The sequence below is a fragment of the Podarcis gaigeae genome, assembly GCF_964106915.1.
Source record: "Podarcis gaigeae genome assembly, chromosome: 4".
NCBI classification, from domain to species: domain Eukaryota; kingdom Metazoa; phylum Chordata; class Lepidosauria; order Squamata; family Lacertidae; genus Podarcis; species Podarcis gaigeae.
The window spans coordinates 85,342,383-85,354,532 of NC_139677.1; the positions used below are offsets into that span (position 1 = coordinate 85,342,383).

Sequence of the window (12,150 nt, forward strand, 5' to 3'; positions counted from 1 at the left end):
TTGTGTGGTTTTTTTTGGGGGGGGGGAGGAGTTTTAAAAGCAGAAGTCTTTAAGAAATATTGTCTCTGGATGAATAAGTTTCACAGCGGGGCATCAGAGGAGATGGCATTTTTAAAATGATGATTTTGCAGTTCACGAACCACTTCAAAGCAAGCTGGGAACAGCCTCTGTAGGAGCAGGACCTTGGAAAAACCATTTCACTTCATCATGCTTACCCAAACCAAGATGCTAAGGAGCAATTGAAGCCAGAGAATGATTCGAGCAATACAACAACCAAAGGGAAGAGTCATTTGCCAGTTGCGTTATTTGTTACCTGTCAAAAAAAATATGATTTGGTTAGGGGATAAAGCCCCACAACCTGTTTTCAGCACTGAGGCTCAGATTTGAGCAACAAGGTCATCCAAAGAGACTCGTTCATGTGCAGAGTGCCTTCCTATGCTGCGAGCTGCAAAATCAGATCCAGTTGCACTATGTTTCTTACAGTTCAAAGACTCTCCCCACTGCCAGCATTATGTACTACTCACAAGTTGAGCTCTCAAAGCAAATTCAAATCCTGAAAACTACCAGCGTTGTTTTATCTAGTTCAGTGGTAGTTCTAAGCAGGGAAACACAGACAGGAGAGTGTCTTGATGGAGAGTGATCTTGATGTGCCCAGCTGTACGCACAGGGGGCCTCTGCAGCAGGGATGGGAAATTTTTGGTCCTACAGATGCTGATGCACCTCCAGCTCCCATGGCCAGCAAGATCACCAATCATATATTTTTAATTTATTGAGTAACATTAAACACTGCTTGATTGCTAAAACAACAACAACAAATCAAAACAGTTTACAAAAAGAGCTTTTTAAAGGAAATCACAGTTGTTGAGCTTTTCTTGGAAAACCATGGGGGTAAACACCCCATATATTCAGCTGGGGGGGGGGGCAGAACCTCAGATAACTGAGTATTTTTTAATGTGGATCTTCCCCCCTGCTCCCCCCCCTGGCTACGCCCATGCTGGGTAGGCTTGTTTAAACAAAAATGTTTTTATGTGATCTCATGGGTTAATTGGTCCCAAGTTGTTAAAGGCTTTATACACTAATATATATCTTGATCTTGGCCTAGTAGCAAATGGGCAATCAGTGCAGATACCTGAACACAGGTATTATAACGCTATCAAGGGACTCAGCTACATTGGCAAAGAAAGAACGCTTTATATGTGCTGTTTATGCATTCTTACACTGTGACACCAGATGGCGCTGTGGAGTTCCGTTCTGCCAACCCAATTTCTCATACAGTACAAAGTTTGCAACACATTTAACTGAAATGCTTCTTTGATGTGTCCTAGATCCAGCCAAGGTCTGACTTCTGTTAGCAATTGTGCTGCACCATTTGGCAGCTTCTGCATCAAGCGCTAGGGAAGCCCCCCCCCCCCAAAAGCAGATTGCATTTACCCCATTGCAGCTTTAAAGATGTACTACTGAATGCACACAAGCCAGGGGCAAAGCTAAGGGGATACCCTTTCTGATGCACTTGTATTGGGACTGGTTAGAATGGAAGGAAAAGAGGTCACCAGTAGATGGTTCCAGAGTTGACAGCAGGTATGGCCAGAGGGGTCAATTAATCATAGGTTTGTCCCCATCCTCCTCTTTGCTGAATTCTACAAGAGCAGCACTGAGATTGAGGAAGAGGAAACCGAAAGGTGGTGCCCCCCCCCCGAAGCTGACTGCAAGTAGGCAGGTAAGGGCAGACCGAGGTTGGGGCAGTGCCCCAAAAGTCCTTAATTAGCCTGCCTCCACTTCTTACATTATCTACATTCTGAAAGTGCGGCAAGGCATGTGCCTGTATGCAAATGCAGATTTAGGGCAGAGCGACCAGTTCCGCCGCCCTAGGCGCCAGGCCTAGAAACCACCGCAGGGCATCACAACTATGACCTAGTAAATTGAGCAGAATAGAAGGCGGGAAGGGCGCCGAATTTTGGCTTGTACAAGACACCACTGACATCTGAAAGGCCAACGTCCGTCCCTGGCAAATTATATACCCTTACTTCCTTACTACACACAAGGGACAACTACAAGGGACATGGGGGGCGCTGTGGTCCAAACCACTGAGCCTCTTGGGCTTGCTGATCGGAAGGTCAGCAGTTCGAACCTGTGCGACAGTGGCGAGCTCCCGTTGCTCTGTCCCAGCTGCTGCCAAGCTAGCAGTTCAAAAGCATACCAGTGCAAGTAGATAAATAGGTACTGCTGTGGCAGGAAGTTAAATGGCGTTTCCGCGCACTCTGGCACTCATCACCAGTGACGTAGCGTGGGGGTGCAGGGGGGGCCAGCCGCACCGGGCGCAACATCTGGGGGTTAGGGGGCGCAAATTACTTGCCTTGCCCCGGGTGCTGACAACCCACGCTACGCCACTGCTCATCACGGTGTCCCGTTGCGCCAGAAGTGGATAGCTGTCTGCGGACAAACACCATCTCCCTTGGCCTGAAGTGAGATAGTTGCCTTTGACTGGACTTAACTGTCCAGGGGTCCTTTCCCTTTCCCTACACACACTTTTCTCTCAACATTACAGTGCCTTCTGTTCATTTGCAGCTACACAATGATGCAAAACTGAATGAAAAAAGAGAGGGGGAAGAAGCAAGTGTGTGGCTTCAGTTGCTAATTGGACCTGCTTCTGGTGGACAAGTGGCACTGTAGTTTGGAAGCTGGATCTGGGAAAGTGGGTTGGGGGAAACAGACCCACTGAAATCAGAAACTGTGCAAAGTCAATAGAAACATTCAGCAAGGCTATGTGGGACGTCCCCGCAAAAGAACACCATGTGTGGGGAATGGAGTCCTGAACAGCAGCAATTTGTGCTGCAACCTTTTGTTGCAGGTCCTGTTTGCAAATAAAGAATGCAGATGGGACCCGCAACCAAAGGTTTCAATGCATCCCTATTCCCCTAATACAGATGCTCCTGTTCAGGTTTCCAGCCACACACTCCTTCCTGCAAGCTTACAAACTTATCTACTTCCACTTACCAGAAGAGAGTGTCCCATGAGTACGTAGAATTCCATTCCTGACGGTGAGGAGCAGAGTGCTTTCAACCCAATAGGTGCTGCACCACCTGAGTTTGCCTACTGCCTCATCCATGACAACTAATAATATAACAGTGTACCCAAAAAAGCTAAATGTGAGCAGGGCTGACCAGTGCAGCCTTTGTCGACCACGTGCCCTCCAGACGTTTTGGACTACAACTCCCATCAGCCCTTGCAGTCCTAAACATCTGGAGAGCAGGAGGTTGGCAAGGCCTGGGCTGGCTGTACACACCCTCCATCCTTTGGATAGCTTTATGTCAGGGCTACCTCACAGGCTTTATAACTTTTGCTGGCTCTGGCCAAAGCAAATATTTCCATCCCTGCTCCAAGACTTGAAAAGCAAATATGTAGCCAGAATGAAGCGCGGCCTGCTCTTTGCGTCTCTCAGTCTCTTCCCGTGTATGGACGGGAGCTGAAGTTCCCAACTACTGTACACTCCCCAGCGCAACCCCTCCGCCGCCTTGGGGAAGGGAGAGCCCGCCTCCCTGCAAACAAGGGATTGGCACGTTCCCTCCCTTCGGCCCCGGGCGGCCTCGCCTGGATTAGCCGAGCGGGGAAGGCAGTCACCCGGAGGCTCTGCGGGAGCCTCTCCCGGAGGTGTGCGCGCCGCGCGCCTCGCACCTGCGCGCCGCCCCGTCGCGGCAACCTGTTTCGCTTCGCCCCGTCCGAAGGCAGGAAGGGCGCCGCCGCCGGCGCGGGAGCCGCACCTGGCCGGCGAGGCGCGGGGGGCTTGCCAGGTGTTTGGTGTGGGGGGCGATGGTGTGGGCGCATTGCAGGCGGCTCAGGGTCGTCGGTCCTCCGCAGAGCCGGATCCACGATGAACAGGGATCCTCGCCGGGTAGATCTCAGCTTCTTGAACGAGGAAGAAGCCAAGCAGATCTTCCGCGTGCTGGAGCGGGACTCGCAGCTCAAGAGGGCCGAGAAGGAGAGGATCAGGTACAGCCAGGTCCCTTTAGTGCTGCACCTCTGGGGGGGGGGCACCTAAGTTCTGGGAACCAGCTAAACCCGCGGGGTGATGGAGTCCCTTTTAGGAGGACACGTGGAGATGTTGTCTAGACCTTGTAAAATGGGTGCTAATGACTCTTTCAATCTTCCCTTGATCCCAAGCTAGTTGATCTAACTTTTTATTGTGCACCCTGGAGCTATGGTGTTTTCCTCTGTTGTTGCTGCTGCTGCTTTACGATCCAATCCTGCATGCATTTATTGGGGCTTTTAGCGGGAGGTGATTTTCATGTCGGCAATAAATTTCTCTCACAAGAGTGGTGCCAAGCTAGACTCTGGACTTCTTGACCTTGAAGCGCTATGCCTGAGTTTTAAAATGTCTGGCAAACTGGAAGTATACTTGTTGAATGTTTTGGGGAGGCAGGAGGCAGTTTGCACATGCTCCAAGAAAACACTGTTTTTTATTTTGAATTATTATCTCTAGGTTCAGAGCTAGGCCCCAGAATTCAAAAGAAGCCGCAAGGCTGACCTCAGAGGAATCTTGGTTCACACTGTGTTACTTATTTTTCAAGTTTATAAACCGCTTTACAACCAATAGCTATCAAAGCAGTGTGTTGTAATATAAAATGAGAGAACCTGCAAAAGACACAGACTTTAAAAACAATTTAAAAATACACTTTGGGAGAAACTTTCTTAAACAATAAAGAGTCTGGTGGGGTGTTATGACATGACATTAAAAAAGAAAAAGCTGAATATTTTTCTTCTACTGTAAGCTGGATAAAACAGGGCATTTAATAGAATGACCTTTGGATATTTAGGCTGCCATCATGCACCTGCTTACCTGGAAGGAAGTCCCATTGAACTTGATGAGGCTTACTTCTGAGTAGACATGTATAGGATTGCACCTTTGGGCTACTTTCCAGGTAAACTTGCGTAGGATTGCGCAAATAAATGTTCCTTTTTTGTTGTCTGTAGACTCTACCATATTTACAGCATCCACACACTGCAAGAAGTTCTTGCCATTCCTGTTAAAAAAAGCCTTACGCTTGGCTCCCATGTGATGACATGGGTTTTGATGCTTGCTTCAGCGCTTTCAGCCCATAATGAGCCGGCTGTGCGCATAGGCTGGCATGCAGAGGCTTTAGTGTTGGCATGCCACCACAGATCAACCTCACTGTCAATGCCAAAACCAAATATTGTGCATGCAGGTGAATATGTAAGCCTGTCTTAACGCAGATGGAAGTCAGCAAAGGCTTTCCATGCAACCTCATGTGCTGAATCCATTAGGAGAATCGACCCACACAGTGCAATCCTGTACTTTTCTAATCAGAAGTAAGTTTCATGGGGTTTACTTTTGGGTAAGTGGGTACAGGATTACAGCTAGTGTGCACAACTTAAGGCCAGAGCTTTCCTGGTCATTCTTCCTTGAGAGCAAGCCCCACCGAAATAAACCTCACTGGGTGCCAAAGTAAACAAGCATAAGGCCTGGTTCTTAGGCCTTTCACCTACACAGGAAGTTAAGATGTGTGTGAGCCTCTCTGTTTCTCATCATATAGATATATATTTGGCAGTGTTAGAAACTGATATATAAGCTAGACACCAAACCTTTACACCAGGGTTACAGTCGCCAAATGGAGTGCCTAGTTGCCAGACAGCTCAGAAGTCGTATTTTTCAATACAGCTTTTTGGCTGTATTGTGCAGATAAAATATAACGGATAGACTTCTACATGATGTGTTGCTGGTGTGTGGAAAGCGTCAAGATCCAAGGATTCCCCAGGCATGGACCTCCAGATGGTGGAGACTTCAGGCGCCATCATGGTGCTGAGTCTTCTTCACTTGGTTGCAAGTGGCCAATAACCAGGTGCAAAATGTCTTTGGTGCCCAGAGAATTCCGAACTCTGATTTGGCATATTGGACACTGTTAACATGGGGCTGACCGTAGCAGAGAAATAAAACGTTCAGTGTAGGTTTGAAGATTTGAGCCTCGATCCAGGCTCTGCTGCCTCCTCATCTGTGTTTGTGTAGAGGGGGAGAGGTGTCTTCTCCATGTGATTTTTGTACAGTAGGTTAGTGTCCTCATCTAACAAAGCAGGAAGGGACAGGGTAGCTATTTCCTGGGTTTGGTTGCTATTTTAAGTCTTCTCCCAAGTGGCTTGTTTCCCTCTCTCACTCTCTGAGGGACTTTGCCCTGTAGCTTGGGCAAAACAAAGAGTACAGAGCTGTTTCAGATGGTCACTATTAGTGGTGTGTTGCTGAATTTGGCGTCTCTGCCTTCGGGACAGCAGTTCCCGAATTTTTCACCTGCATGTGTTTTTCTCTCTGTGTGTGTCATTCCAGCACATGGTGTCATCAAGTGAAATTGACCAATGGGAGGGGTCAGGACAAAGTACTTTTTGACAGTGCACATGGTTAAACTGAGACGTTCACTACTACAGGACGTAGCAACCGGCAACTTAAGATGTCTATAAAATAGGCTTAATTAGATTTGTGGGCAATATATCGCCCCAATCCGGTTTGAAGTCCCTGTTGTCATACTGGTTTCATAATTTTTGACCTGGCAGCATTATTATTATTATTATTATTATTATTATTATTATTATTTCTATATTGCCCTATACCCTGGGATCTCAGGGCAGTTCACAGAATAAAATACCTAATAAAATTAAAAATAACAACCCAATACAACACCCCCCCTACAAAAAAACACATTTTAAAAGGGCATAGGATGTAAATCAGATCAACCAAAGGCCTGATTAAAAAGGAATGTTTTTGTCTGGTGCCTTAAGGTATATAATGAAGGTGCCAGGCGAACTTCCCTGGGGAGAGCATTCCACAAATGGGGAGCCACTGCAGAGAAGCGCGCATGCAAACTATGCAGAAATCATGGGGGGGGGGAGTGAAGCCAGCCAATGTCTCTACATAGCTCCATCCTTATTTCAGACATCACAATATATTGATATATTGCAATGTTTAGCTGGTGATATATCACAGTTTTGAAAACCAGATATTGTCCAGCCCTAATTCCCAACGGGTCAGAGGCAGTATACCACAGGAGATCACTGGTCTGTGGGAAAGTTTCTCTCACAAGTTCCAAAGATATAAGGAGCCCATTCCAGGGTAACTTGCAGCAGGGCTTCTGTGGCTGCCCCTGATCTGTCTGTTAAGACATTGGACAGGAATGGCAGTATCCCTGTGGTGCTCTGGTTAAAAGGTAAAGATAAAGGGACCCCTGACTGTTAGGTCCAGTCGCAGATGACTCTGGGGTTGCGCCGTTCATCTCGCTTTATTGGCCGAGGGAGCCGGTGTACAGCTTCCAGGTTATGTGGCTAGCATGACTAAGCCGCTTCTGGCGAACCAGAGCAGCGAATGGAAATGCCGTTTACCTTCCTGCCAGAGCGGTACCTATTTATCTACTTGCACTTCATGCTTTCGAACTGCTAGGTTGGCAGGAGCAGGGACCGAGCAACGGGTGCTCACCCCATCGTGGGGATTCGAACCGCCGACCTTCTGATCAGCAAGCCCTAGGCTCTGTGGTTTAACCCACAGCACCACCTGCATCCCTGATGATGCTCCGGTTAACCTGCCTCTAAAACATTCCCGCTCTGTTTCAGAGTTGATGTCTTGGATATCCAAGGCGTGAGACATGATACACCACAACGTCTATTTCCCTATACAGTGGTACCTCGGGTTACAGACGCTTCAGGTTACAGACTCTGCTAACCCAGAAATAGTATCTCGGGTTAAGAACTTTACTTCAGGATGAGAATAGAAATCGTGTGGCATCGGCGCAGCGGCAGCAGGAGGCCCCATTAGCTAAAATCGTACCTCAGGTTAAGAAAAGTTTCAGGTTAAGAACATACCTCCGGAACGAATTAAGTTCTTAACCCGAAGTACCACTGTACTGGGAAATTTTCTATGTGTGATGTTTTACAATTTTTAAATGTATGCTGTAAGCTGCCCAGAGTGGCTGGGGAAACCCAGACAGATGGGCGTGATTTAAATAATAAAATGATGATAATAACAGCAAGTATTTTGCTAGATAAATAATTACTTAGCATATATTCAGCACTTTTCTCAATAGTCCAAAGTACTTCATATATTTCAGGCTGTACATCAGCCCTGCAAGGTATGAGGGTACTGTTAGCTCCACATTTCAGATGGGGTCTTGGAGTGAGAGATAAGAGCTAGCCCAAGGCCACCCATGGCACTTGTGGCTGCGTTGTGATTTGAGCCTATGATAGCTGAAGCTCTTTACCACAGAATTACAGAGGCTTAAATCTCCACTGTTAAGTGGTGCATGCCGGCACCTCATATAAAGAAGGTTGTCTTTTATCTGTAACCACAAGAATGTGAATATTCATACTATGGCACCTTCATGAAGGGCTTGATAACTTTATGAAAAGGTGCTTACTTGATGACTAGGTGAATTCTCGACATTATCACTGTACCAAAGAGCAGGCTCTGCTACGTACTTTTTCTTGTACCAACTAGGTTCAAACGTTGTTTTTAAATAGACAATGTTATGCACCAGACTGGTAATAACCTGGCTGAGAGCTGAAAAACATGAATGACAGAGTTGCCCTAAGTATCTGTGCATGGACTGTACCATTTCAAATGGCAGGTGGAAGATTACGGTAGATGTATAAATGTTTTTCCATTTATTATTCTTATTCTTTAAAAAAAACAGTTTCAAACTAGACTATTGTCCTGGACTTGTTAGTTATTTATGTGCATCAATTTTTTTATATGATGGCACATTTAAGACATTCTGAAATGTGTAATAGTGCAGCCAAGCCACAGGCCCACCCCATGAGTCTGCCAGTCAGATAGCTTGGTTTCAAATCTACATCTATTAGAACAAAGAATGGGATTGGTGGATCACAAACAGGTTCAGGCATGCTGGCGAACTATGGTTTGGCACTATGTGATGATGCGCTTGCTCCTCTCCTTGCATGCTAGGATTCCCTGTATCTGTTTGCGGTAAAACCATAGTTTGTCATTTCATCCAAATTAACAAAATGTGGCTTGTACTTGCTCTGCAAATCAGAATGTGAAACTGGAGCTCGGCCCGGATTTTGAGGGCAAGAACAAACCATAATTTGCCAGTTTGGACAAAAGAGAAACTGCAGTTTGCTATAGAAAAGTGCAGGGCCAAACCAGTACATCATTGTGTCTAAACTAGCCTATGTTTTATATGATGAATCAACTAAGATTTCTTTGAGTGGGGAAAGCCGATTTCTCTCTGAGATGGGAAACAGTGGCATGTGTTCTGTTCTGTCGTGTATGAATTACAGTAGCTGAAATTTATGCATTGCAATGGTTGGGCTAGATGCCCCTTGAAGTCCCTTCCAGCAATAAAATTCTATGATTTTTGGAGTGAACTTTGGCATCGAACATGTGTGTGTGCGTGTGCACATGCACATGCACGTGCAACAGAAAGTGTGTTAACTTGTTGGCATCTGAGCCACAGGTCAGGTGCAAAACACTAGCAACAAATTCCAAGGAAGGAGCTGCAGAGAGGGAAGGATGAGCAATAATGAGAGGAAATTTCCCCCTAAAGGGTTGCAGGAGGAAGAGGTGAAGAATCAGCTTTTGCCTGTGGTTGAGGTCAAGAAAAAGAGCTTCCGGCCATGTTTTCTTCACCTGCCCAATACAATTTCCTTGAGTTAAAAATGAGGAGAGGCTGGGGGAAGAAAAATGGAAGATGCATTTTCACCGGTGAACCTTTCTGTTTTTGTGCACTGCTTCTATAAGCAAACTCTGGGGAGCAAATTAGTTGTCCAAGGAATACAGCACTGTTCATACAGCAAGGTTTTCTCCAGCAATAGATGTGTCCCTCAACTGGTTTCTATTGTTTATCAGCAGCCTCCTAACAAGTATTTATTCCCCAGAGTTATGTTGCAGAGTCTTGTTTCCCTTGGCTCAGGATCGGAAGGGGCATTCGCTGGGGATGGCAGTCATTTCAGAGTGATCCTTTTTGTGTGCTTTGAGTGGCTCATGGTCTTCCTGATGGTCACAGCCTTTGCGCAGACACAAGCAAGCAACTTCCCTAACAAAGCTACTTTTCTCGCAGACTTTTCAACGGTTCACAGTCGGATTTTGCAAAAGCTATAAATGAACAGGAGGAAAAAGAGCCCAAGGTGTTTTAGCTGTAAGACTGTACCATCTTAGCTTTTTATAATTTGTTCTGCTGAAGCATGTTTCTGGAGCTCATTGTTCTGGATCTCACATGGAGGGCTTTTCACTATGGAGAAATAGGTGGGGGCAACCTTTAAACACAACGTGTACATTTCTTCCCTTGGCCTTTGTTGTTAGGACACGGAGCAGAGAGACTGTTAAGTTGTGGGCGAACATATCAGACGACACAGCGATTCTTCCAAAGCAGCTCTTTATTTGTAAGCTGAAACAGAACTGAACTGAGGAGCTCAGTCAGCCTGCTTATATAGAGCTCCAGAACAATCGTAACTGTTGCAACTTTCTAAAACTATCCAATCACTGAACGTCACTTTTGAGCCTTCATTTGCATACAGACTATCCAATCACTGGACGTCACTTTCGATCCTTCATTTGCATAACTATCTACAGTATCCCCCTGCTGGCCCAGAGTGAGAACTTCAGTACATAACAGAGACCTTAAGGGGAGAGGGCCTTCTTGGTAGTGGCGCCTACCCTGTGGAATGCCCTCCCATCAGATGTTAAGGAGATGAGTAATTATTTAACATTTAGGAAACATCTGAAGGCAGCCCTGCATGGGGAAGCTTTTAAGGTTTAATGTTTTACTTTGGTTTTATATATGCTGGAAGCCGCCCAGAGTGGCTAGGGCAACCCAGTCATATGGGTGGGGTACAAATAACAACAACAATAATAATTTATTATTATTATTATTATTATTATATTTATTTATTTATTTATTTATTTACAATCTAGTGAATTTGTATTAATCTGAGGGACACTGCCTTAATAATCTGATTACAACCTGCCCCTTTAAGTCCTGATCCAACACTCTTAACCCCACACTTTCTCTCTCATTGGACTCCAAGACCCATCAGCCTCAGCCAACATGGCCATTGATCATGGACAATGGGAGTTGTAGTCCAACATCTGGAGAGCCACAGTTGCCCCCATCTCTGCTGTAGTGTAATCCCACACAACTATAGTATGTGTGTGAACGCTCAAGGCCATATCCATGCCATACAGTTAAAACACTATTATTGTACTTTGAACGCTCATAGCCTTCCCCTCCCAAAAAATAAATAAATAAATTCTGGGAGCTACAGTTTGTTAAGGGTTCTGAGAGTTGTTAGGAACACACACCCACACCCCAATTTGCACCATTTTGCTGCAATGCCCAGAGTTCCCTGTGAAGAGGGATCAATTGCATTGGTCATTGATATAGGGCAATTTGCACTGGGAAACATTCACTTTGCACTGGGAAATTTTCTGATGCTCTTCAGAATGAAGTCATTTAGCATCTTTTTACTTGTACTTAGTAAACAAAGCTAAAAACTTTAAAACTTCCAAACATGCCTAATGTTGTATTTTAAATTGCCATTCATTGTTACTGATGAACATATGAAACAGAAAAATTTCTGTGGAAAGATAAACCCTGCAAAGTGATCATAATTGTAGTGGGTGTGTGTGTGTGTGTGTGTGTGTGTGTGTGTGTAAAAAGAGAGAACGAGAGATAAGTCAACTTTCCATGACAAGAATTTTATATCAACAAATGTTAATGGATGAATAATAATTGTACAGCAAGTACACAAGATACCAGCATAAATTGTATCAATTATATTTACTTGCCCCCCCACTCCAATTATTAAAGAAGGAAGGAAGGAAGGTCCATTAAAAACACAACCTTTTGAGTATTTAGCAGCTTACTGCTCCTGTGGTGTCCTAATAATTGTTATTTTTTAAAAAAAAGCTGAATCATTGGTAGTAGTTTTAAGACAACAGGCCCTTATCTAACAAACTGGATAGTACGCTGAAATGAGATGGATGAAACGGATGTTATTTAAAAGTAATTAGCTAGGTTGGGCAAATGGTCATTTAAAACAGGCTCACTGAGGGCCATAGGTTTCCTCTTGTGACAAAGCTATCTATCACCTAGTGTGAATATTTACCACAATCTGCTATTAACATTACCTCAAGGGCTGGTT

The 12,150-nt window shown here is 45.2% G+C and overlaps 1 protein-coding gene across 2 annotated transcripts in view; it reads left to right on the forward strand.

Moving 5' to 3' along the window:
* EXPH5 (exophilin 5) overlaps positions 1-12,150 on the forward strand; it is a 52,629-nt gene that overhangs the window by 8,923 nt on the left and 31,556 nt on the right. Inside the window, exon 1 of one of the 2 annotated variants that reach the window (XM_083735859.1) lies at positions 3,000-3,987. The exons of the other annotated variant lie outside the window; for it this stretch is intronic. Coding sequence (XP_083591985.1) covers positions 3,869-3,987 — 119 coding nt within the window. The 5' untranslated portion in view covers positions 3,000-3,868. Of the gene's footprint in view, positions 1-2,999; positions 3,988-12,150 lie in introns of those variants that run through there. 2 annotated transcript variants of the gene reach the window in all.